General features: G+C 53.6%; 2 protein-coding genes across 17 annotated transcripts in view; one reads left to right on the top strand and one right to left on the bottom strand.

Moving 5' to 3' along the window:
- Nucleotides 1–2843: 2843 nt before the first annotated feature.
- Nucleotides 2844–21928, top strand: DYNC2I2 (dynein 2 intermediate chain 2). 4 transcript variants are annotated; one of them, XM_036069029.2, is made up of 10 exons: nucleotides 2935–3044; nucleotides 10638–10694; nucleotides 13089–13337; nucleotides 18553–18662; nucleotides 19087–19244; nucleotides 19837–19946; nucleotides 20431–20598; nucleotides 20796–21028; nucleotides 21270–21427; nucleotides 21594–21928. In XM_036069029.2, exons 3-10 carry the CDS (start codon nucleotides 13254–13256, stop codon nucleotides 21830–21832), a joined length of 1260 nt encoding a protein of 419 aa, XP_035924922.2. In that variant the 5' UTR covers nucleotides 2935–3044; nucleotides 10638–10694; nucleotides 13089–13253; the 3' UTR covers nucleotides 21833–21928. The 4 variants fall into 4 exon arrangements, with proteins under 4 accessions (XP_035924915.2, XP_035924907.2, XP_035924921.2 ...); XM_036069022.2 differs by lacking the exon at nucleotides 10638–10694 and having other exon boundaries at nucleotides 2844–3044; nucleotides 21328–21427; XM_036069014.2 differs by lacking the exon at nucleotides 10638–10694 and having other exon boundaries at nucleotides 2844–3044.
- The window catches only part of SPTAN1 (spectrin alpha, non-erythrocytic 1), a 61699-nt gene continuing 61221 nt past the window's right edge, over nucleotides 21927–22404 (bottom strand). For all 13 annotated transcript variants that reach the window (XM_078061856.1, XM_078061854.1, XM_078061858.1 and 10 more), the window contains one exon: nucleotides 21927–22383. In XM_078061856.1, coding sequence (XP_077917982.1) covers nucleotides 22258–22383 — 126 coding nt within the window. In that variant the 3' untranslated portion in view covers nucleotides 21927–22257. The remainder of the gene's footprint in view (nucleotides 22384–22404) is intronic.

Below are 22404 nucleotides of genomic sequence, written 5' to 3'. Positions count from 1 at the left end.
GGCTTTAGTACCTTGTTACCTAATTACATATTTGAGGAGTGCTCCAGAGGAGAGAAATTTGGTTCCTGAGAGCCAGTAACAGGGGTTTGGGATCTAGTCCCTTTAGCAAGTAACACTTCCAGGGAGGCCTGAAGGTTAGGAGAGCAGGGAGGAGCATCCCAGAGGTTGGGCAGAGGAGTTTGAGTTGCTGTCAGGGTAACGGAGGATGGGCCAGAGTGCCTGTTGCTTCAGGATGAGGGCTGGAGAGACACCACAGGGCCACTGGCTGCCCAACTGCTCTTCTCCTTGCTCCCTCCACTCCTCATCCAGTGCTTTCCCTTTCAGCCTCCTCCTTTCTGAGCACATATCCCTGCTCAAGACTCCCCCCCCCCCCCCCGCCCCACCCCGGATACATTACCCCAACTGTCCTGCTTGCCCAAGGTATAATACTCTCTCTAGCATACTAAGCATAGTCTGATCCTTTGTTCATTCATTCATTCATGGCTTTCTTTTCACAAATAAGCCATATAAAACTTGAATGCCACAAAGAGAAAAAAATGAAATTTAAATCACCCAGAGGCAACTGCTATCAATATTTGGATCTATACTCCTAGGTTTTGTTAGAAATATATAAGGATATATATTATATGATATATAATATCATAAAAACAGGATACACTGCATAAATTGAGTTTTATAAAAACTTTAATATGCGGGGCACCTGGGTGGCTCAGTTGTTGGGCATCTGCCTTCAGCTCAGGTCGTGATCACGGGGTCCTGGGATCGAGCCCCACATCGGGCTCCCTGTCAGCAGGAGGCCTGCTTCTCCCTCTCCCACTCCCCCCTGCTTGTGTTCCATTTCTCACTGTCTCTCTTTCTGTCAAATAGATAAATAAAATCTTAAAAAAAAAACAACACTTTAATATGCTGCACATTTTGCCACATTTAAATATCTATATAACAACACTGTTAATGGCCACCTGAGATTCTATACCATGTGTCAGAAATACTCAATTATAGGCCTACTATACATTCTTTCTCAAATATTTATTTATTTTTAAGATTTTATTTATTTATTTGAGAGAAAGAGTGAGTGAGAGAGAAAATGAGCATGGGGAGCAAGAGAGGCAGAGAGAGAAGCAGGCTCCCCACCTGAGCTGAAGGCAGATGTTTTTTTTTTTTTAAAGATTTTTATTTATTTGACAGAGAGAGAGACAGCAAGAGAGGGAACACAAGCAGGGGGAGTGGGAGAGGGAAAAGCAGGCTTCCCGCGGAGCAGGGAGCCCGATGCGGGGCTCGATCCCAGGACCCTGGGATCATGACCTGAGCCGAAGGCAGACGCTTAACGACTGAGCCACCCAGGCGCCCCTTTCTCAAATATTTTGTGAGCACCTGTTGTGTGGCACCACTTTGCTTGGAAATTTAGGGTGACTGCAAGATTCTACTATTATCATAGTAATGTTATTATAAATGAGGTGCTAGTGACTTTCCTTGGTGCTCAACATTTGGGCAGATCTGTAATTGTTGACACAGGAAAAATTCCCGAAGTAGGATTTCTAGATTCAAGAAGAGACTTTAAGATTAAATAACCCTCCAATTAGGTTTTACCAATTTACACTCACACCTACTTCCTGTCTTTAACTGCTTGATAATGTCCATTACTTTCTCTACTTCCTTTTTTTTTTAAGATTTTATTTATTCATTTGAGACACAGAGATAACAGAGAGAGAGAGAGAGAGAGAGAGAGAAAGCATGAGCAGGGAGAGAGGCAGAGGGAGAGGGAGAAGCAGGCTCCCTGCTGAGCCAGGAGCCCGACCAGGCCTCGATCCAGGACCCCGGGATCACGACCTGAGCTGAAGGCAGACACCCAACCATCTGAGCCACCCAGGCGCCCTACTTTCTCTACTTCCTTCTTTCATTCTTAAAGCCTCTGCAGGCCAAATTTTGTTCCCCCTACTCCACTGAAATTATTCTCACTAAGGTCATCAGGTATCATCCAGAGTGTCAGTTTCAGTGATTGATCTATTTTGGGGCCTTATCTTCATTGACCTGTTTGGGCCATTTAATACCTCTGACCACTCTTCTCTTCCTGAAATATTTACCTTCCTTGGTCAAGTAAAGCAGGTCCAGTCTTACTAGCTTCATTTGACACCTAGGAAACCGAGGCCTGAAGAGGTACCCAGTCTATCAAAGAGGGCATTTAATAAGTTCAACATACATACATCTCTGGGCTCTGCCTGACACACGATAGACACTCGATAAGTGGTAGTTACGTGGGCCTTTAATTTCGATTTAACAAGCATTTTTCTATATTCGACCTCATTTGTGCCTTCCAATTATCCAACCAAACTCTACCTCCGCAGATGGATATTTTAAATCATTATTTTATCGCGGCAGAGACTGAGGATCAGAGGGCGAGCACTTGGACTCGAGGTGGCCGCCAACTGGGAGCACCCAACTTCTCAGCGGGCTCTGCAACCCCAGGCCCCACAACTCGTCAGCCCGCCGCGATCGCAGCCTCCCGTCCTCGCAGCCTTCGGTCCCCGGAGCCTCTCGTCTTCGCCTCTGCGTCTGGCCGCTCAGCGCCATCTTTGAGCCTGGCACGGTGCCGTACTTCCGCCCTTCCCTCCCCCCCAACCCAGGGGTAGCCGCGCATGCCCAAGCGTGCCCCTACTGGGAAGAAGTATCCAAAACTGGCCAAGCTTGTCTCATACTGACCAAAAATAATAATTTATCTCGTTCTCTCAGGTCTTGGAGGAGGAGGTCTGACCAATTCAAAAATGGTGGGGCTAGCCTCACCACCCCTGTCTTCCGCTTTGTAGGCTCAGGGGCGAAGGTCACGTCGGAGTGCGCAGGCACGACAGGGCGGAGCTATCTCCATGGCAACCCGCGCGCAGCCCAGGCAGCTTGGCCGGGCGGGAAGTGCGGGAGCTGAGACGCTGGCGACAGGCGGGGCTGCGGGCGCCGAGGGGCCCGGGCGGCCTGGGCCGCTGCAGGACGAGACCCTGGGCGTGGCGTCTGTGCCCTCGCAGTGGAGGGGCGTCCAGGGCATCCGCCGGGAGACGGTGAGGGCGCGGGCCCGGCTCGGGGCGACGTGGGCAGGAGGGCGAGGGTCCGCGCGCGGTCTCCGGGCCAGGTTCTGGCGTGCCACCAGGTTATTTTTGTATTTTCAGCCACAGAACCAAACCCTTGCGGTATTCTGGTGCGTTTCCTCAGACTCTGAACAACCACATAAGGGGTTTTTCCTTAAGACTTCTGCAGACCCCCTGTTTTGAAGGATTTTATGTGAACCGCCGTTTTTAGGCATTTCAAACTAAATTTTCTTTAAAAAGACGATTGCATTTCAAGGTCGAAATACGCCGGTTTTCTAGGAGCGTAATCAAAAGCACACACAGCGAGGTTTTTTGAGGAATTGAGGGGCAGGGCTCCTGGGCGCCAGGTCTTCTCAGGGGTCTTCGCGCAGATTTTGAGGGCCTGCCGTGTGCCAAGAGCTCTTCCTTCTTGGAGCTGACGTGGGGCCGTTTGCAGGGCACAACCAATAGGCAACCTATGTGATAAGTAAATTATGCTGTGTGTTCGCTAGGAGGTGAGTAGTGCCACGGACGAATGTAAAAGAAGGGTGAGGGATTGGAGGGACTGGGTTGGAGAGTGAGGGGGTAGGTGGGCCTCATTGAGAAAGTGACATTTGAGGAGTGAGAGAGTTAGCCAAGTGGATACCTGGGGTAGAGTAGCCAGGCAGGGCAAACTGCAAGTGCAAAGGCCCTGGGGTTGGAGCAGATCTTGCGTGTTTGAGGAGGCAGCCGCGCTGGGGAGGAATGAGAGAAAGGGAAATGGTCCCAGTTGAAGTCAGAGTGGGTAAGCAGAGGCAGGTCAAGTAGGGTCTTGCAGACCATTGTAAGGATGTTGGCTTTTCCTCGGTGAAAATGGGGAGCATAATAGGGTGCTGCACACTTACCACGGGAGTGGCCAAACCTGCAGAGCTTAGGTCCTCACCAACACCAGTGAGCTTTCCATGAAGTCTTACTCTTGAAGACCGGTTTCTTGCCTCAGGTCAACAGTCTGCATGCAGGTCTCAAGCCAGGATTTGATGTGGCTTCAAAGCACTCCCCACTTAACCATGCTGCCTAGAAACACTGTAGTGCAAAGCCAAGTGGATATTTATAAATAAGTTAAATTTAAGTTAAATCTGTCCATCCTTATCACAGGTAAACGTATAATTCACATTTACTGGCCTTTAAGAACACTTGAAATAACTCTTGTTGGCCGAAGACCCAGATTCTAGAAGACTTTAGGTTGGAGACCACGGTTCAGTCTAACTTTTTTTCTTCTTAGAGAATGAAATGGGGGCAGGTTCATTTTCTTTCTTTCTTTCTTTCTTTTTTTCATTTTCTTGTGACTATAGTTTTAACCTGTAGGATTCTAAGAACAAATTCAAACACTTGAGGTCTAAGAGCTTTCATCTGTGAGGGTGATTTCCTTGGACTAGCATCTCCTGTCTTATTGAAGGAGATTTTTGATTAAGTTGTAAGAATGTTGCAGGGGTCGGAAGAAGGAGCTAAACTGCTTTTTCCAAATTAACTTTTTTCTCTTTATAGAAGTTAATGTGTCCAAAATGTAGAAAAAACCTGGTTGCACACACAAAAAAAAGGAAATAAAAATCACCCAATTCCCCAGTCATTTGGTTTGTACCTGTCACAACTGTGTTGTCTGTTTTTTAAAAACAAATGGGCTCACACTGTACACAACATTTTGTAGACCGCAACAAATTTCCACGTTAAAATTTTTTTTTTTGTAATTTCATTTTATTTAACCATTCTCTTTTGGTGGGTTTTTAGGCAGTTTCCAATTTTTCTTTTATCAATAAACCCCATGGTGAGTGTTTTAGCTAACTTTTACTTATTTACTTAAAAAATTTTTAAGCTAATTTTTAAATACAGTTCCTTAATTTTTTTTTTTTTTAAAGTCTTTTTGGAAAAGTTGAACATTGGTCTCTGCTTGGCCCATGTAGTGGTGCAATATTTGAATGTACTTCCACGTTCCAGTGATGAATTTCTTTTTCCTTTAAAAAAAAAATTTTATTATTATTTATTTATTTATTTATTTTTAAAAGATTTTATTTATTTATTTGACAGAGACACAGCAAGAGAGGGAACACAAGCAGGGGGAGTGGGAGAGGGAGAAGCAGGCTTCCCGCGGAGCAGGGAGCCCGATGTGGGGCTCGATCCGGATCATGACCTGAGCCGAAGGCAGACGCTTAACGACTGAGCCACCCAGGCGCCCCTAAAAACATTTTTTTAAAAGATTTATTTATTCTAGAGAGAGAGAATCTCTAGCAGACTCCCCACTGAGTGCGGGGCCTGACCCCATGACCCTGAGATCATGACCTGAGTGGAAACCAAGAGTCAGACCCTGACCCGACTAAGGCACCCAAGCGCCCCTTTTTACATTTTTTTTAAGATTTTATTTTTTAAGTAATCTCTACCCCCAATGTGGGCTCGCACTCACAAGCCAGGTGCCCCTTTTTTGTTTTAATATTAATGGTCTTTGGCCTGACTTGACTCTTCTTGTCTTATTCCAATCTGTTCACAGAGGGATAGTGTCCTGGACTTTGGTTTGAGACTGGGGTGCACGCACACTTTAGGGCTTTGGGCCAGTCACATGATCTCTTCTTCTGCGAAGTGGGTCCTTGTGAGAATACTTCCTGAGGGGTTAAATGAGATTGTGGGTAAGAGCAGTTTGAGGGGCGCCTGGGTGGCTCAGTCGTTAAGCATCTGCCTTCGGCTCAGGTCGTGATCCCAGGGTCCTGGGATCGAGCCCCGCATCGGGCTCCCTGCTTGGCGGGAGGCCTGCTTCTCCCTCTCCCACTCCCCCTGCTTGTGTCCCTCTCTCGCTGTGTCTCTCTCTGTCAAATAAATAAATAAAATCTTTAAAAAAAAAAAAAGCAGTTTGAAAGCCTGGAGCTGCTCAGGTGGATGGTATGGGAGTGTCAGGCAGCTCTCTAGCTGCCTGAGATGGAGGGTATGTAATTATCCCTCTTTGCTCATCCGATATTTCTCAAACTTGGCTGACACTGGAATGTCCTGGAGACTCTTGAAAAATATGGATGTCTGGGTCCTACATTCAGCGATTTCAGCTTAATTGGTATGTGGTGTGACGTGGGAATCTGGTTTTATTAAAGCTTCCTAGGTCATTCATTATAATAGGTAGCAAAATTTGAGACCACCAATTGAATGCATCCTATTTCCAACAACATTACCTTTCTGAAGCCCAATTCTGATCCTAGGAGAATGTGGGGTGTGTTTTTTTCCTTTTTTAAAAAATTGTGGTGGGGCACATGGCTGGCTCAGTGGTAGAGCATGTGAGTCTTGATCTCAGGATCGTGAGTTCGAGCTCCATGTTGGGCATAGAGATTACTTAAAAATAAATAAAATTGTGGCAGGAGACATATAATAGTAATTTTACTGTTTTTAAGTGTACAGTTGAGTGGTGTCAAGTACATTCATAGGTGCCAACAAGCACCACTATCTAGTTCCAGAACTTTTTCATCCATGGGATGCATTTTGGACATTCAGATCTGTCTTCCTTGGACTGTGAGCTCCCAGAGGGCAGGGGAGTGAGTCTTGTGTACTTTTGTACCTCCCAAAGGCACCCAGAAAACACTGGATTTTTTTTTTTTTTTTAAGATTTTATTTATTTATTTGACAGAGAGAGAGACACAGGGAGAGAGGGAACACAAGCAGGGGGAGTGGGAGAGGGAGAAGCAGGCTTCCCGCCGAGCAGGGAGCCCGATGCGGGGCTCAGTCCCAGGACCCTGGAATCATGACCTGAGCCGAAGGCAGACGCTTAACGACTGAGCCACCCAGGTGCCCCAGGAAACACTGGATTGAATAATTTTCCTGGGTGCTGTTATCCCACACAGGGTACATCTCTTCTCTCCTGCTTTGAATTAAATGAGCTGCCTTCCCGCGGACTCTTCCTCCTTCCCTGACTGGCTGCTGCTTTGACGCCCTGGTGGCTTCTGTGGCCTATGTCACCCCCTGCTGGAAGGTGTTTTTTTTTTTAACCTGGGGCCTGGCCTCTTAATGATTTTCAAGGAGAATTCAGTCTGTGGTTCTCTACCTTTGAGTTTGCTAGACAGTGTCGATACTGGATTTTTTTTTTTTCTTCCAAAGAGCATGAGAAGAGATTAAGAGGCTAAGACGACACCAAGATAGTCTGCAGTAACTATAGCTCAAAGGTGGTCTAGCACCTCGGCAGCTCCCAGCTTCTATGGAAATGTCTGCTGTTGCCCTCCGCACGCGGCTGGCTCCCGGCTCCTCGTCGTCCTTCGAATAGCTCTTTGTTGCCCTGATACACTCAAGAGGCAAGTTCATCCGAACAGGAGGCTGTGCCTTGATGTCGGTTCCAGGCTCGGTTACTCCACGCTCGTGGAGGTGTCCTGGGACAGTTGTCCATACTGCATCACGAAGCCCGCTCGGCTCAACTTTGCGCCCAAGACGTTCCCGCCGCACCTTGTCTGCGTGTTGGTGGTGAACTGCGCCTCACCTGGGTCACCTCGAGGTGGGGCTCGCACGGGGGCTTTGCAGCGAGCGCGACTCGCGCACGGAGAGCCGCTGACCTAGGCTGGGGTCCTCTCTGCTGCTGTCACACCCGCCTTCTCAGGTGTGCAGGACCCGATGGGGAAGGAGGTGGAAGAAGGGAGGCCTCGGGGTGACAGCAACCTGAGGAAAAGGAGACTCTGGGGAGGACGAGTGGAAGTGGGCTTGCCGGAAGTGATGAGGTGACAGAGACAAGCCACTGCCCCCACACGTGCCCAGCAGCGTCCCTCAGGTGGGCTTGACAGCATTCCCCACCCTCTGGGGATGAGCCGTGTGCTACCCGACCCCAGGTGAAGCCCCAGCCCCCAGAGTAGCGGAGATAGAAAGGGGGGGAATGTGAGCATGGTCTGACTGGGGGGGTAAAAGGTGATGGACCTCGGGCTGTAGCCCTGGGAGGCACGCAAACGGGTGAGGCCCACATGTGGGGTCTGAGTAACAGCCCCCCACCCCTGCAGCATCACATCGCCTGGGGGCTTGTTAGTGCAGTACACTCAGGAACACCTCCCGGAGGTGGCAGCTTGTGTTTTAGCAAGCTTCCAGGTGATTCCGGGGCCTGCCCATTGAGAATGCAGGTCTAGAATGGTCTTTGAGGTCCCTTTCCACCCTGGAGTCAGATGTGCTGGCTCAGGCTGGTTGGGAGGGTGAAGTGAGAAGTGGTATGCTTCTGGTATTTGCTGGTGGTGGTTACTACCCAGGGGAGTAATGGGGGCTGGGCCTCTCACTGCACATCATCCCAGACCTTCAAACACACATTCTTTCTATGGTGATGTATTTCCTCGATTAGAGGACACACCCCCACCCCCAGCCTTTTTAACAGATCTTAAAATTCGGTGTGTCTCACAAATGAACTGTGTATTTAATATAGTTTCTCCCTGAAGAGCTACTATTGAATAGTTGGAAGGCTTTATAATCAATACATCCTAGAGTCAAGGAGATCTAGAATGTATATATTTTGTCTGTCTATTTTTTTTCTTGAGAGGGAGAGAGGAGGTGGAAGGGCGGAGGGAGAGAATCTTAAACAGCCTCCACGCCTGGCACAGAGCTAGATGGGGGCCTTGATTTCACAACCCTGAGATCATGACCTGAGCTGAAATCAAGAGTCAGATGCTTAACCAACTGAGCCACCCGGGCGCCCCATATCTATCTATCTCTACACCCAACGTGGGGCTTGAACTCATGACCCCGAGGTCAAGAGTCGCACGCTCTACTGACTGAGCCAGCCAGGCGCCCCTAGAATGTGTATTTTTAATACGAAAGTGACTGTTCTACTCATGACTTTGAAGTTGGCCTGCCTCATATTGATATCCCCTGGATGGATTTCTCTAGCTGGCCAGTTTCTGAACGACTGAGTCACACATCAGCACAGTTACACTGGCACTGGTCAGTCTTTGACCCTGAAGGTAGGGCAGAGCCCAGGATTCTGTCAGCAGAATGGGGCCTGGGGTGGGGGCCGGTCACTGGACCCAGTGGGGCCATTTCCTCTGTCATTATGATTGTTCCTGAAATTGATCGGCCAGTCCTAGATGCCAGCCAGAGACCCCTTATTTCAGAAGTGAGGCCTTGAGGGGTGGCGGTCTGGGGGTCAGGGAGCCTTCCTAGGGTTCAGTGTGATAGCAAGTGACAGAAACCGGCCAGGCACTTCTCTTCAGGATGCAGGGGTCTCCTGGGCCTCTGCATGGAGGTGCAGCTGGTCCTGAGGAATCCAGGAAGCTTTGGGGGCTGTCTGCCTCTCAGCTCTGCTGTTGCTATGCATCCCCTGAGGCCTGTCTCTGCTTGTCTCCTGGTCGCATTGTGGCAGTGGCTAAGTGTCGAGGCCCAGAGTTTCCAAGTTTCAGTTCCAGGCCTGTGCTGTTTAACTTGTGAAATCTTTGCCTCCGTCATGAGTTTCCCTGATTGGCCCAGCCTAGGTTAGTGTCCACTTCCCATCCAGGCAGAAGCTGCAGTCCTGGTGTTGGGGCCTGTTTTGTGGCTTGGGTCGGAGTCCTGACATTCTGGGTATCTGCAGGCTCTCTCTTGGGGCGGGAGAGCTGGGCTCTCCTCCTGGGCTCTGCTCCCTGTCCCATTGCTGTCCTCTCCGCTGGAGGTCACCGGGGCTTCAGACTCCAGAGCATGGAGCCTGGTGATCTTGGTTTGGGAATTGTTTTCGTGTGTGATTAAAGTCTGGCCCCAGCCCCCCTCACCCCCCCACCCCCCCGTTTCCCCTGCAGCACCTCTGCCTCCGAGGTGTGGGAGGTAGGCTGCAGCCCAGCATCCCTAACACTCTCCTTCCTGGCCCTGCCGAGGTCTAGGAAGCAAGGATCCTGTTCGGCCCTGACTTCTTCCCTGACATCTCAGATGGGAGCCTCAGCCCAGCCACACACTGCCTGGCACGGAAGGCACTGATGTATATGGGGGGACCTTGAGCAAGCCCTTCCTTTCTGGAGGTTTGGGCTCCATCCCCAGACGATATGGGCCGGGTCAGGGTCAGACCCGATACTTGGATCTTGAACCATGGGAACCTACTTTGGTATCCCAGAGGGAAAAGAGAGTAATGGTGGTTTCCTGCCAATTCACAGGAAAAAAAAATTGCGGGTGCAGTATCATTGTTTTTTTTTTTTTTTTTTTTAAGATTTTATTTATTTATTTGCCAGAGAGAGCGAGAGAGGGAGAGTACAAGCAGGGGGAGTGGCAGGCAGAGGGAGAAGCAGGCTCCTTGATGTGGGACGCGATCCCAGGACCCTGAGATCATGACCTGAGCTGAAGGCAGATGCTTAACTATCGGAGGCACCCAGGGGCCCCTAGTATCATTGGTTTTAAGTTTTTTTTCTCCCTAAATTTTCCCTAGTGTTTTGACATTTGTTGTTTGCCTGAATAAACAAGCATCAAACAAATATTAAGAGAGATAGCTGGAAAGGGTGACAGCTCGCTGTCTCTTGTGGACATTTTTGTCTTACATTAAGACTCTGGGTTAACATTCTTTTAGAAACATTTTTCTGTGTTCATCTGATGTGATCAATGGCCAGGTACGTTGGACTGTTTGGGTGAGAACACCCTTGACTGAGACACAGTTTGGTGTCACAGGTCCAACTACCTGGATTCAGGCTCCACTGCGATCACCTGTGTGCTGTGTGACCTTGGGTGAGTTACTTCTCTGTGCCTCGGTTGCCAACAGTAGTAATGCAAAGGTAGGATTTTCTTCATAGGGTGGTTGTGAGCATGAATGAGATACGGATAGTGCTTTGGGGACGGTGCCTGAGTGAGCACTTAGGGACCGACACTCTTACCATCATCGTGGCTTCAGGAACTTCGATGATTTTCACCCGCCGTCTCTTAGCCTGTATACCTTCTTTCTTTTTTTAAAATTTTATTTATTTATTTGAAAGAGAGAGACACAGTGAGAGCAGGAACACAAGCAGGGGGAGTGGGGAGAGAGGGAGAAGCAGGCTTCCCGCGGAGCAGGGAGCCCGATGCGGGGCTCGATCCCAGGACCCCGGGATCACGACCCGAGCCAAAGGCAGACGCCCAACGACTGAGCCCCCGGGCGCCCCGCCTGTATACTTTGTGACCCCCGTACCCATCCCTGAATTCCTCGGTGTGCACACTCCACTGGATTTGGGGGACTCCTCCAGTGCTGCGGCTTCAGGTCGCGTCTCTGCTGGATGCTCTCCAGAGCCTCGTGCCTTTTGGCCGCTCTCGGGACTCCTTGACGCCTCCATGTGGATGGTGGGGAGGCATCTCAGTCTGGAGGAGGCCCAACAGAACTACTTCTGTGTTCTCTTCTCCCAGAATCTGCCATCACATCCACTGGTTGTCACACCTGCTCTCTGCTCCTCACTTCTCCCTGAGCAGCCAGACAGGCATGGCCTTGCTTACGGCCATCCTGGGGCTCACACACAGAGAGAAAGCCCCGCTCGTCCTGGCTCTCAGACACCTCCTGGCCTTGCCCTTGCTTATGTGCCACCTTCCTCACACTCTGCGGCCTGCTGGCCAGGCTCTGAGCGTGGGGCTTTTTCTACTGGCAGGTTTTGCTCTCGCCTCCCTGCCGCCCCCACCCCCATCCCTGTCCAGGCCCCTCTCCTGTAGCTCTCTGCTTGTCCTTCACACCTCAGCTCAAGTGCCATTTCCCCAGAGGCCCCCCCAGCCGTTCTCTTCTCTCCCACACCTCTGCCGCACTTAGCACAGAGGTAGTCGATGGGTTTTCTTGTTTGTGTGGCCCCAACCCCATGGACGCTCCTTAGGCACGCTCCTTAGGAATCTTGCACATTTTGTTTTTTGCTGTATCCGTAGTACCCAGACAGTGCCTGGCAAGTGGATGCTCAGTAAATAATGTGTGTGTGTGTGTGTGTGTGTGTGTGTGTGTGTGTGTGTGTGTGTAGCATAGTGGAGATGTATATAAATAACATGGAATATGTATAATATGTGTTATATTAGTATACACGTATATATAACATAGCGTCATGGATATATATACACACTGTATACTATATATATAGCATAAATGAGCTTGTGCCATGTGCCAAATACCATGCAAAGTGCTGGGGATATAAAGAGAGATCAGACAGGGTTCTGAAGCTGGAGGAACTCACAGTTTAATGGGAGGTAGATAAGCAAGGAGACTTTTGTGGAATGTGAAGGGGAACGTGGGGATAGCTGTTTCATGTTCTAGCAAGAGCTGCCCCTGTGTGGGGCCAGCTCCCTTCCTTCAGGCTTACTAGTGCTGGCCTGGTGCCCAGCACTGTCCCCCCAAGCCTGAGGAGGGGGCACAGGGGTCTGGGCCTTGTCATTGCCCTGTGAGTTGAGGTTCCTGGTGAGGGGCCGCGTGAGCAGAGCCTCTTGTAAGACGATGGTGTGTGGTGGAGGGCCCCTCACTTGGTAAATGGTGAGTCATGTCCGTATAAGAGGCTGATCTATTGTCTGCCCCTGTGCCCAGCTAAAGAGGGGACAAGGGATTGGAGGCAGATGGCAGGGTGGAGAAAAGGGGCAGCTGGGGAGAAGCCTGCCTTCTACCAACTAGCTCATCACAGACACACTTGCTTCCTTTGATCACGGGGGGCGGTTTGGAAGGTGCCTGCCAAGGCGGGGAGATGCTGTGGGGCCTTCTGCTGGGGCCGGTTTGAGGTGTTCCCGTGTGCTGGCTTAGGTGACCACTGCCCGCTCTAATATGACCTGATTCTTGTTATTGTCAGTATCTTCACAAGGGCACGCCTAAAAAAAAAAAAAATTCCTGCATCGCCTCCAAATAGTGTCATAATGTCACCAAAGGTCCTGGGTCAGGCTCTTGTTGGGGCGTGTTGGCTGCCCCTGGACCTCTCACTGTGACCCAGGGTGCATAGCAAGGTTGAGGGGTCATCTCCACCCACAGCACATGGATCGGGCTCGTCCTTTGGAAGATGGGCCGGTTACAGGAGGAAGGGGACAGACTGGGGCCGACAGGGTGACGGGAGGCCCAGAGGCCTGAGGGTAAGCGGCAGCACGGAGTGGGTGCGGGCAGGCAAGGCTGGGTGGTGACCGCTGGGTTGTGACCTTCTGCAGAGAAGTTGCCAGACAGCAAGCATTGCCACCGCCGAGAAGGCCGCGCAGACCCGGAAGCATGTGGATGCCGAGGTGCAGACGGAGGCCCCGGTGCCGGTCGGCGCGCCGTCCGTGTCCGCACACGACGACCCCCGGCTCGCAGCCTTTCTTCGGAGGGTGGAGGCCATGGTTATTCGGGAGCTGAACAAGAACTGGCAGAGCCACGCTTTTGATGGCTTCGAGGTGAACTGGACCGAGCAGCAGCCGACGGTAGGGAACGGGCCCGTGCGGCCTGGGACGCCCCCTCCTCTGCCGCAGCTTGAGCCTTGGCCCCGTTTTCAGTCCTTCTTGTACGCTGCCCAGCTACTGATGATAGTGATAATAGTACCAGCATTCAAGAGCTCCCGCGGTCTGCCGGCGGTGTAGTTTTATAAGAGTAAATTACCGAGGGCGCCTGGGCGGCTCAGTTGGTTAAGCCACCGCCTTCGGCTCAGGTCATGATCTTGGGGTCCTGGGATTGAGCCCCAAATCGGGCTCCAGGCTCAGCGAGGAGCCTGCTTCTCCCTCTCCCTCTGCCTCCCTCCCCTGCTTGTGCTCTCTCTCTTACACTCTGTCTCAAATCTTAAAAAAAAAAAGAGGGGCCCCTGGGTGGCTCAGTCATTAAGCGCCTGCCTTCGGCTCAGGTCATGACCCCAGGGTCCTGGGATCAAGTCCCGCATCAGGCTCCTTACTCAGTGGGGAGCCTGTTTCTCCCTCTGCCTGCCGTCCCCACTGCTTGTGCTCTTTCTCCCTCTGACAAATAAATAAATAAAATCTTAAAAAAAAAGAGAAAAAGAGTCATTGAGCCTTCCCTGCTGTCAAAAGGTAGGTGTGTGGTTACCTCCATTCATAGCTGGGAGGTCCTGGGAGGTACCGGTGGGAGACTCCGAGCTGAAGTGACTTTTCCAGGTTCACCCAGAGCGAGTCAGCAGTAGACGCAAGGTTTGAACCTGGGGAGTCGGACTCTGGACCGAATTCTCTCCACTGCCAGTGTGTCTCCCCAGGCAGCGCACGGTGAGGATTCTCTGTGCTGTCTCACTCGGCATGACTGCACGAGGCCGCACGAGCATGATCGCCATGCAGAACAGGAGGCCCAGAGAGGCTAAGTGACTTGTCCACGGTCACACAGCTGTCACGGGCCAAGCTGGGGTGTGAGCCCTGGTCTGGTTTCACTACCATACTCTCGTGACTTCAGTGTCGCTGAGGCTCAGTTCAGACCTGTCACCCTGTATGCTCCGGTGTCCAGCTACACAGACAGCCCAGGCTTGGAGATGAGGGAGCTCTGAATGAATGGGGGCTCTTGGCTTTGGCTCCAGGCTGGGCCTCAGCCTCCCCTGTGGACAGACTGCTTGCTCACTGCTGCATGCCCTCCACCGACCGACTGACTGCAGAGCCGTGGAGTTCTGGGCCAAACTTTTTTTTTTTTTTCCAATTATTATTATTTTTTTATTTTTTTATTTATTTGAGAGAGAGCGCACAAGAGGGGGGAGGGTCAGAGGGAGGAGCAGACCCCCCGCTGAGCAGGGAGCCCGATGCAGGACTCAATCCTGGGACTCCGGGATCATGACCTGAGCCAAAGGCAGTTGCTTAACCAACTGAGCCACCCAGGCGCCCTGGGCCAAACTTTTTTTTATATATTCTTTCTTCCTCGGGAAACAGATGAGTAACTATGTATTCAGAAGTCATAAGACTCGCTCTAGCCCGTCTTCCTCCTCCTCTGCCTGCTTCCCACCAAGTCACTGGAAGGCATGGGAGAGTCGATTGTTTGAGGGAAATCCTCAGAATCACTCTGAAGAGCAGTTGCCAAGGCCGCACCAAGTGGGCAGGCCCCGAATGTTTGCACAGGAAGGGCTTGGTGAACAGTGAGAGCTCAGCACGTTCTTCTCTCCTCGCTGTTGCCGATCCTCCATTTTACAGTTGCATTTAGAGAGGTTAAGCTTTTGTTCTTTATTAGTAGTGCTTTCCCCCATTTCTATGGATTAATTTGGTCCAAGTGTGTATTACTCTCTCCGCCTTTACAAATATCTGTTTTCTGACTACAAAAACAATAACGTGTTCATTATAACAAATCCGGGCATTACAGAAACACGGAGCATATACTGTGTAGACGGGGAGGGAAAACCTGTTCCCGGGCCTTTAGCTCCTCCCTGTGCTTCACTCACACACAGCATTGTTACTAGTGTTGTCATAAAGAACATTTTTTTTTTTTAAGGATCTTATTTACTACTTATTTGACAGAACACAAGCAGGGGGAGTGGCAGAGGGAGAGGGAGAAGCAGGCTCCCCGCTGAGCAGGGAGCCCGATGCGGGGCTCGATCCCGGGACCCTGGGATCATGACCTGAGCTGAAGGCAGACGCTTAATGACTGAGCCACCCAGGTGCGCTCCCCCCCAACCCCGAACATTTTAAACAAAAAGTGGAAAGCACTGTACGTTTTCTTTATGACTTTTCCCATTTGCCAGAGCTTTCCACGTCAGTTCCTATAAAGGTGGCCCAGGCTGTGTCCCGCCGCACAGACATGCCATCCTTTATCTGAGTCCCCTGGGGACCCAGGTCTCCCCCGGAAACGAGCGCACAGGCGGGGGGTTGGGCGGCACGCTCGGAGCGGCAGCGTGGTGCGCTGTCCCGAAGGCCGCGTCTTAGCGGTCTCCAGAAGGCCGGGCAGAGAACTCCCCGAGTTTGCTGTCATGTTAACAGTGTCAGCAAATCTCTCTCTGCCTCACTTCTTCTTTTGCATCCGTTTTTTGTTGATTTCCTCATAGTGGGATGATTATTTTGGCTGATGTGGGGTTTTTCTGTGTCCCCTGCTGTCAAGGTGTTGGCCTTGACATTTCATCACTCTCCTCGGCACCTGCTGTGGCAGCTCGGAAAGTCCGGGACGCTGCTCTCAGAGAGAAGCCCTGATTCAGATTTCCAAAAACAATGTGACAACCTTGGGGAACACTTAGAAATCGCAGATAAGAGACAGGGGCTCCCGCCGGCACTTCTGATCTCCTCGCTCTGTTGTTTCCTTCCTCTGGTTTCGCACGTGTGTGTGGACAGCTGTGCATCACTGTGACCGATCTGGGGGTCTTCTCTGGTCGGGGGCAAAGCCCGTGCTGTGCTGTCAGGTGGCTACAGAGACTTCACGCTTGTCCTTTTAAAACCACTGGATGTTTCATCCACACACTATTTTTTTGTGCCAGGTCTGTCAAGGTGTGTTCTCCATGCAGGTCTGTTCACCCTTCGTGCTGTTCTGCGCCCGCCACGGTGACAGTGTGGAGCTGCCCCGTCATCCCGGCTTCTCCCACTTTGTAGTTTGTAGTCTCATCTTCAGATTTGCAATTGTACTGGTTGCTGCAGTTATGACAATTAATATATACGGTTTATTTCTGACGTAAACTTCAGTTGACTGTGACGTAAAACAGGCACAAACTGCCACTTCAGGCCTGTGGCTTTTCGAAGTGAAAACACTCGTGGAACCAGAACCCAGAGCAGGAAACCGAATGTGGTGAGACGCCAGAGGTTTTCTTGAGTTCCCTCCACCTCCTACCCCACTGTACAGCTTTTCTTTTCTTCTTCCTCCTCTTCTTCTTCTTCTTTTTTTTTTCTTTTAGTTTATTTATTTTTAAGTAATCTCTACACCCAACATGGGGCTGGAACTTACGAGCCTGAAATTAAGAGTGCAGCAGCATGCTCTGCTGTCTGAGCCAGCCAGACGCCCCTATACGTTTTGGTTTTAAATAACAGATTTATCGAAATATCATTCACATCCCATATAATTCACCCATTTAAAGTGTACAGTTCCAGGGCACCTGGGTGGCTCAGATGGTTAAGCCTCTGCCTTTGGCTTAGGTCGTGGTCTTGGGGTCCTGGGATCTGGCTCCATGCCAGGATCCCTGCTCAGTGGGGAGTCTGCTTCTCCTTCTCCGTCTGCCCCGCCCCCTCGCTCATGTACTCTCTATCAAATATAAATAAAAAATCTTAAAAAAAAAAGTGTAGGGGCGCCTGGGTGGCTCAGTCCGTTAAGCGTCTGCCTTCGGCTCAGGTCGTGATCCCAGGGTCCTGGGATGGAGCCCTTCATCAGGCTCCCTGCTTCTCCCTCTGCCTCTGCTCCTCCCCCTGCTCGTGTTCTCTCACTCTGTCAAATAAATAGATAAAATCTTAAAGTGTATAGTTCAATAAGTTTTTATGTTCCTAGAGTTGTACGACACGGGCACAATTTTAGAACATTTTCATTACCCCCACAAGAAGCCCCATACCCACCAGCAGTCACTCTTCATTTCCCCCCCAGTCCCGGGCAGCTACTCTTCTTTCTGTCTCTCTGCGTTGTCTGTTGTGGACATTTCACATAGATGGAATCCTCTACCGAGGGGTCTCGGTGACTGGCTTCTTCCACGTGGGCGAATGTCCGCGAGGCCGGCTGTGGGGCGTGCCGTCACCGTTTTCCTTCCTGTGGCTCAGCAGTCCTTCCTGCACTGGACGGATGGACCCCATCTATCAGCTGGTGGGCATCTTGGCTGTTAGGAATAATGCTGTGAATATCTCTGTACAAGTTTTTGGATAAACAAGTGTTTTCAGTTCTCTGGGTGTGGACCTAGGAGCGCAATTGCTGGGTCATAGGGTGCCTCTGTTTGACCTTGGGAAGAACCACCAGATTGTTTCCCCACGGCGGCCGTGCCATTCTGCGTTCTTGCCAGCGACGTGTGAGGGTTCCCACCATACAGCTTTTTACATGTTTTAGGTTCTTTCCATTGGATAGTTTCTGTCTATGGGGTCGTGTGAGGTCAGGGGGTATGCAGCTTTTCACAGGAACTTTGATCTGTGCTGCAAATCCTGTCCCAGAAACCTTGGGCTGATCGCTCACGGTGGCCTGCATGGCCAGCCTTCTCATGTGCTGTGCCAGCCTGCTCTGGGCTGAGAAGGAAGATGCCAGGCCTTTATGTGTAAAGCCCAGTGGCACTGAGCATAGTCACATTGTACAGCTGTCATTACCATCCAGTTCCAGAAGCCAAAGCTTTTTTTTTTTTCAGAGGTGGGGTGGAGGGGCAGAGGGAGAGGGAGAATCCTTTTTTTTTTTTTTTTTGAAGATTTTATTTATTTATTTGACAGAGAGAGACACAGCGAGCGCAGGAACACAAGCAGGGGGAGTGGGAGAGGGAGAAGCAGGCTTCCCGCCGAGCAGGGAGCCCGATGCGGGGCTTGATCCCAGGACCCTGGGACCATGACCTGAGCCGAAGGCAGACGCTTAACCGACTGAGCCACCCAGGCGCCCCTCTTCTGGGTTTTTGGAAGTCTCCTCTGAGGAGTGGTGTTTGGACGAAGCCTCCGCGCTTCCCGCCGGGACTGGGCAGCGGAGCCGATGGCTCGGGAGGTCCAGGCCTGTGTGTAGCTTTGTTGAGGTGGCTGTGAGGCCAGCTGTTGGGTGGCTCTGGGCTAAGGGTTGGGGATGGTCTGTCTCTTGCAGGTGACCTGTCTGCACGCGCTGGGCTACCCCCCGGCCCAGAGGCAGGGTCTGCACGTGAGCAGTGTCTCCTGGAACACCACCGGCTCTGTGGTGGCCTGTGCCTATGGCCGGTGAGTGGCAGCCGCGGTGGCTGCAGGGCACTGGGAGGCCCTCAGACCCTGGTCTAAGGCTCTTTTTCCCTGTGTGGGGAGGGGCTGGCCTGGAGCTTGGCCGTTCTGGGAGTCTTTATTCTCAAGGCTGCCTGGGCACCAGCTTGGCTGGAAAGAGCAGAGGCGGGAGGGCTGAGAGCACAGGAGTCCCGGTGCCCACCTGTCCGCACAGGCCACGAGCTGTCTGCTGCGGCCCCGGCTCCCCACGCTGCCATCGTGTGGACCCTTCGCTGGTTCCGGGAGCCCTTCTCTAGAGGTCGCGCCTCGGGGTGCCATGGAGACAGCGCGCCCCTTCAGTACCCAGTACAGTCTGGGTGTGATGGGGAAACGGTGGGTCAGGTGATAGGAACAGGTGAGGAGGAGGCCCGGCCTCGTCCCTGTGCAGGCTGGACGACGGGGACTGGGGCACACTCAAGTCCTTCGTGTGTGCCTGGAACCTGGACAGGCGAGGCTTGAACCCCTGGCAGCCGTCGGCCGTGGTGGAGGTGCCCAGCGCCGTCATGTGCCTGGCCTTCCACCCCACGCAGCCGTCCCACGTTGCAGGTGAGTCTTCAGCCTGCCTCGCGTCTGCTCCCCCCCCCGCACCCCCTCCCCTGCAGAGGGCGGCCCGAGCTGAGCTCTGCAATGGACCCTCAGCCCCCGGGGCACAGTCAGGGCAGGTCTGCTGCGAGGGAGCAGAGACTGGGCGGCCCTGACCCCTGGGCTCAGGTGAGGATGCCGAGGGGGCAGTGAGGATGCCGAGGATGCCCGGTACGGAGCTTGGAGGAGGAGGAAGCGGGTCCTCGCTGTCTTGTCCGGGTGTGGGCCATGGAAGGGCACGGCCTGGTCAGGACCAGAGGAGGGTGACGTGGGCACCCTTGGGGAGATGTCAGCGGTGACAGGAGCCCCATGTGTTGGGAAAGGGGGTTGCGCTGGGGGGAGTGGCAGGGTGCCGGGCTGCGGAGATCAGCCTGGCAGCGGGAGAAGCTTCCCGGGGTGTGGGGGGTATGCAGCGGGCCAGGACTCTTCCTCCTCAAGGTGGTTTTGGGGAAGGGGCTCCACATGCTGGCTCCGTGGGGGCGAAGGGCTGGTACTTGGCCGGGAAGCCAGGGTGCTGGGTGAGTCGGCTCCTGCCCGCGCCCGCTTGGTCCCGCAGGTGGGCTGTACAATGGCGAGGTGCTCGTGTGGGACATGAGCCATCCCGAGGACCCGCTGCTCTGGCGAACGGGCCTGACTGACGACACACACACAGACCCCGTGTACCAGGTCAGAGCGGTGGGCTGCCGCTTGGGTCGGGGAGTCACCGTCCCCTTCTGCCTGAGCTGGGCTGGGCGGTCACAGGCCTGCTCTGGAGGCCAAGCAGGAGAGAGGGCGCCCACTCGGCCTGGCCTGGCAGAAGGTCACCAGGGAGGTGGCAGTTGGACAGCTGCCTTCAGCGTTCTCAGAGCTCCCAGGGCATGAGTCACCTCCCGCCCCTGACAGGAGCCACCCCCAGCTGCCCCCCACCCCCCAAGCTGCCACAAGAGGCTCCCAGCTGTCCCGGCCTGCCCGGGCTCAGGGACGGAGCTCAGAACCCTTGGCACTGCCCACTGGTGTGTGAGGTGGCTCTGGGCCGCCCCCAGAATTCTCCCTCTTGTTTTCCTAGAAGGGGGGGGACAGGAGGGTGACCGTTGGTCTTGCTGGGAGGTGGGGGCAGGCTGGGGAGCGAGCGGGGCTTCCCTGACCTCAGCCCCGCATCCCGGTGCCCCAGGTGCTTTGGCGGCCCGAGCCCCGGCACGGCCACCGCTTCCAGGTGCTGAGCGTGGCCACGGACGGGAAGGTGCTGCTCTGGCGGGGCGTCGGCGCGGGCCGGCTGCAGCTGACCGAGGGCTTCGCCCTGGCCGTGCAGCAGCTCCCGAGGCACACCAGGCTGAAGAAGGTACGTGGGGCCCCCGTAGGGCCTCCGAGAGGAGCCCCGGGTGTGGGGGGGCAGGCGGCATGGGCGCCCGCGCTGCCAGCGGAGGACCTGCCGCTTGACCTCCTTGGGCCACGGTGCCCACTTGAGGGACCGGGCTCCTTTGGGACACTGTGGGACCAGATTCCCTTGGCTCTGCCCCACCGCTCATTTCTCCACAGCCTCCCCGGGGAGAGACCGAGGTGGGTGCCACGGCGGTGGCCTTCTCCAGCTTTGACCCCAGCGTTTTTATTCTGGGCACGGAAGGCGGCTTCCCACTCCAGTGCTCGCTGGCCGCGGAAGAGGCCGCCCTCACCCGGACGCCTAGCTCTGTGCCCCTGCGGGCCCCGGCACAGCTGACCTTCTCGCCCCACGGTGGCCCCATCTACTCCGTGAGCTGTTCCCCCTTCCACAGGTAGAGAAGGCCCCAGCGCCCCAGCACAGGGAGGGCGAGGGGGTCCCACAGAATCGCGGGAAGGGCCTGCAGTCTGTCCTGGGCCCAGGTCTTCCCCCACGGGAGCCCTTGTGCCCAGAGCGCTGGTGGTTGGGTCCAGGGCATCGGCCCCTCGCTCCCTAAGGGGATCCCTGGTTTGGGGGGGTCCAGGAAGCCCCAGTGGACCAGGACACCCAGCACTCCTCCCCTGCATCCTGTCTAGGAATCTCTTCCTGAGCGCGGGGACCGACGGCCACATCCACCTGTACTCCACATTGCAGGCCCAGCCCCTGGCCTCGCTGCAGCTGTCCCACAAGTACCTGTTCGCTGTGCGCTGGTCCCCAGTGCGCCCTTTGGTGTTTGCAGCTGCTTCGGGGGAAGGTAGGAAAGAGGACACCAGGCTCACATTCACTTACGCCGCACGGGCGCAGCCGGATCTGGATTCTGAGCCGGGGAGAGACAGCACGTGGGGGGATGATCGCAGCACCAGGCAGTGGCTGTTTTGTGCTGTCCGGGCTCTCGCCCCCATGAGTCTCTCCCCCTGCAGGTGACGTGCAGCTGTTTGATCTCCAGAAAAGCTCCCAGAAACCTACAGTTTCAATCAAGCAAACCCAGGATGCAAGCCCGGTCTACTGTCTGGAATTTAATCCGCAGCAGACTCAGCTCCTGGCTGCTGGTGACGCCGAGGGCACAGTGAAGGTGTGGCAGCTGAGCACCGAGTTCACGGAACAAGGACCCCGGGAGTCCGAGGACTTGGCACGGCTGGCAGCCGAGGTGGCCACCTGAGGACAGTGCAGTGACAGCAGGGCCCTGTGGGTGGGGGCAGGCGGGGTGAGGCAGCTGTGGATCTCGTGGAAGCTGAATGAAGACAACACAAGCGTCTGGGGGAGTGTCATTTATTTGTCTTTTACGTGAAAACAAAATGGAGCGGGGAGAACAGGAAAGGAGCCAGCCAGCTGCTTCGATTTCTCGAGCCGGAATGGGGCCGCTGGCTTCACGACAGGAATCCGGGTCCCCACAGCAACAGGGCGGGTGCCACCGGACCGGGCGCGGCTTAGTGAAGCATCCTTCCTACTAAGTCTTACCCCCAAGCTAAGTGGACATAAGCTTACAGTGAAGAGTGACACGAATACGTGGGCACGGAGAGGAGGTGACATGCAGCGAGGCGACGGCAGGGCAAGCAGCGCGGGCCAGGCGAGGCGGGGGCGGGATCAGTTCACGAAGAGCGAGCGGGTGAACTCCACGTAGTCGAAGGCGGTGGGGAGTTCGCGGCCCTTGCCGTCCACGTAGGGCTTCATGTGGGACACGCAGTAGTCGGCTTGTTCCCGAGTCAGGTTCTGGAGGGAAGAGGCCGCCTG

The sequence above is a fragment of the Halichoerus grypus genome, chromosome 14 (assembly GCF_964656455.1).
Source record: "Halichoerus grypus chromosome 14, mHalGry1.hap1.1, whole genome shotgun sequence".
NCBI lineage: Eukaryota > Metazoa > Chordata > Mammalia > Carnivora > Phocidae > Halichoerus > Halichoerus grypus.
The sequence above is the reverse complement of the archived record's forward strand: the minus strand, read 5'-3'. Positions and strand labels throughout refer to the sequence as shown.

Bases quoted from the DNA above. Each gene is read 5' to 3' on its own strand.
- DYNC2I2 (XM_036069014.2), top strand. From the start codon at position 2,859: ATGGCAACCCGCGCGCAGCCCAGGCAGCTTGGCCGGGCGGGAAGTGCG. The intron at 19,947-20,430 runs GTCAGAGCGGTG...CCGGTGCCCCAG, and splicing joins ACACAGACCCCGTGTACCAG to GTGCTTTGGCGGCCCGAGCC. The intron at 21,428-21,593 runs GTAGGAAAGAGG...CTCCCCCTGCAG, and splicing joins TGCAGCTGCTTCGGGGGAAG to GTGACGTGCAGCTGTTTGAT.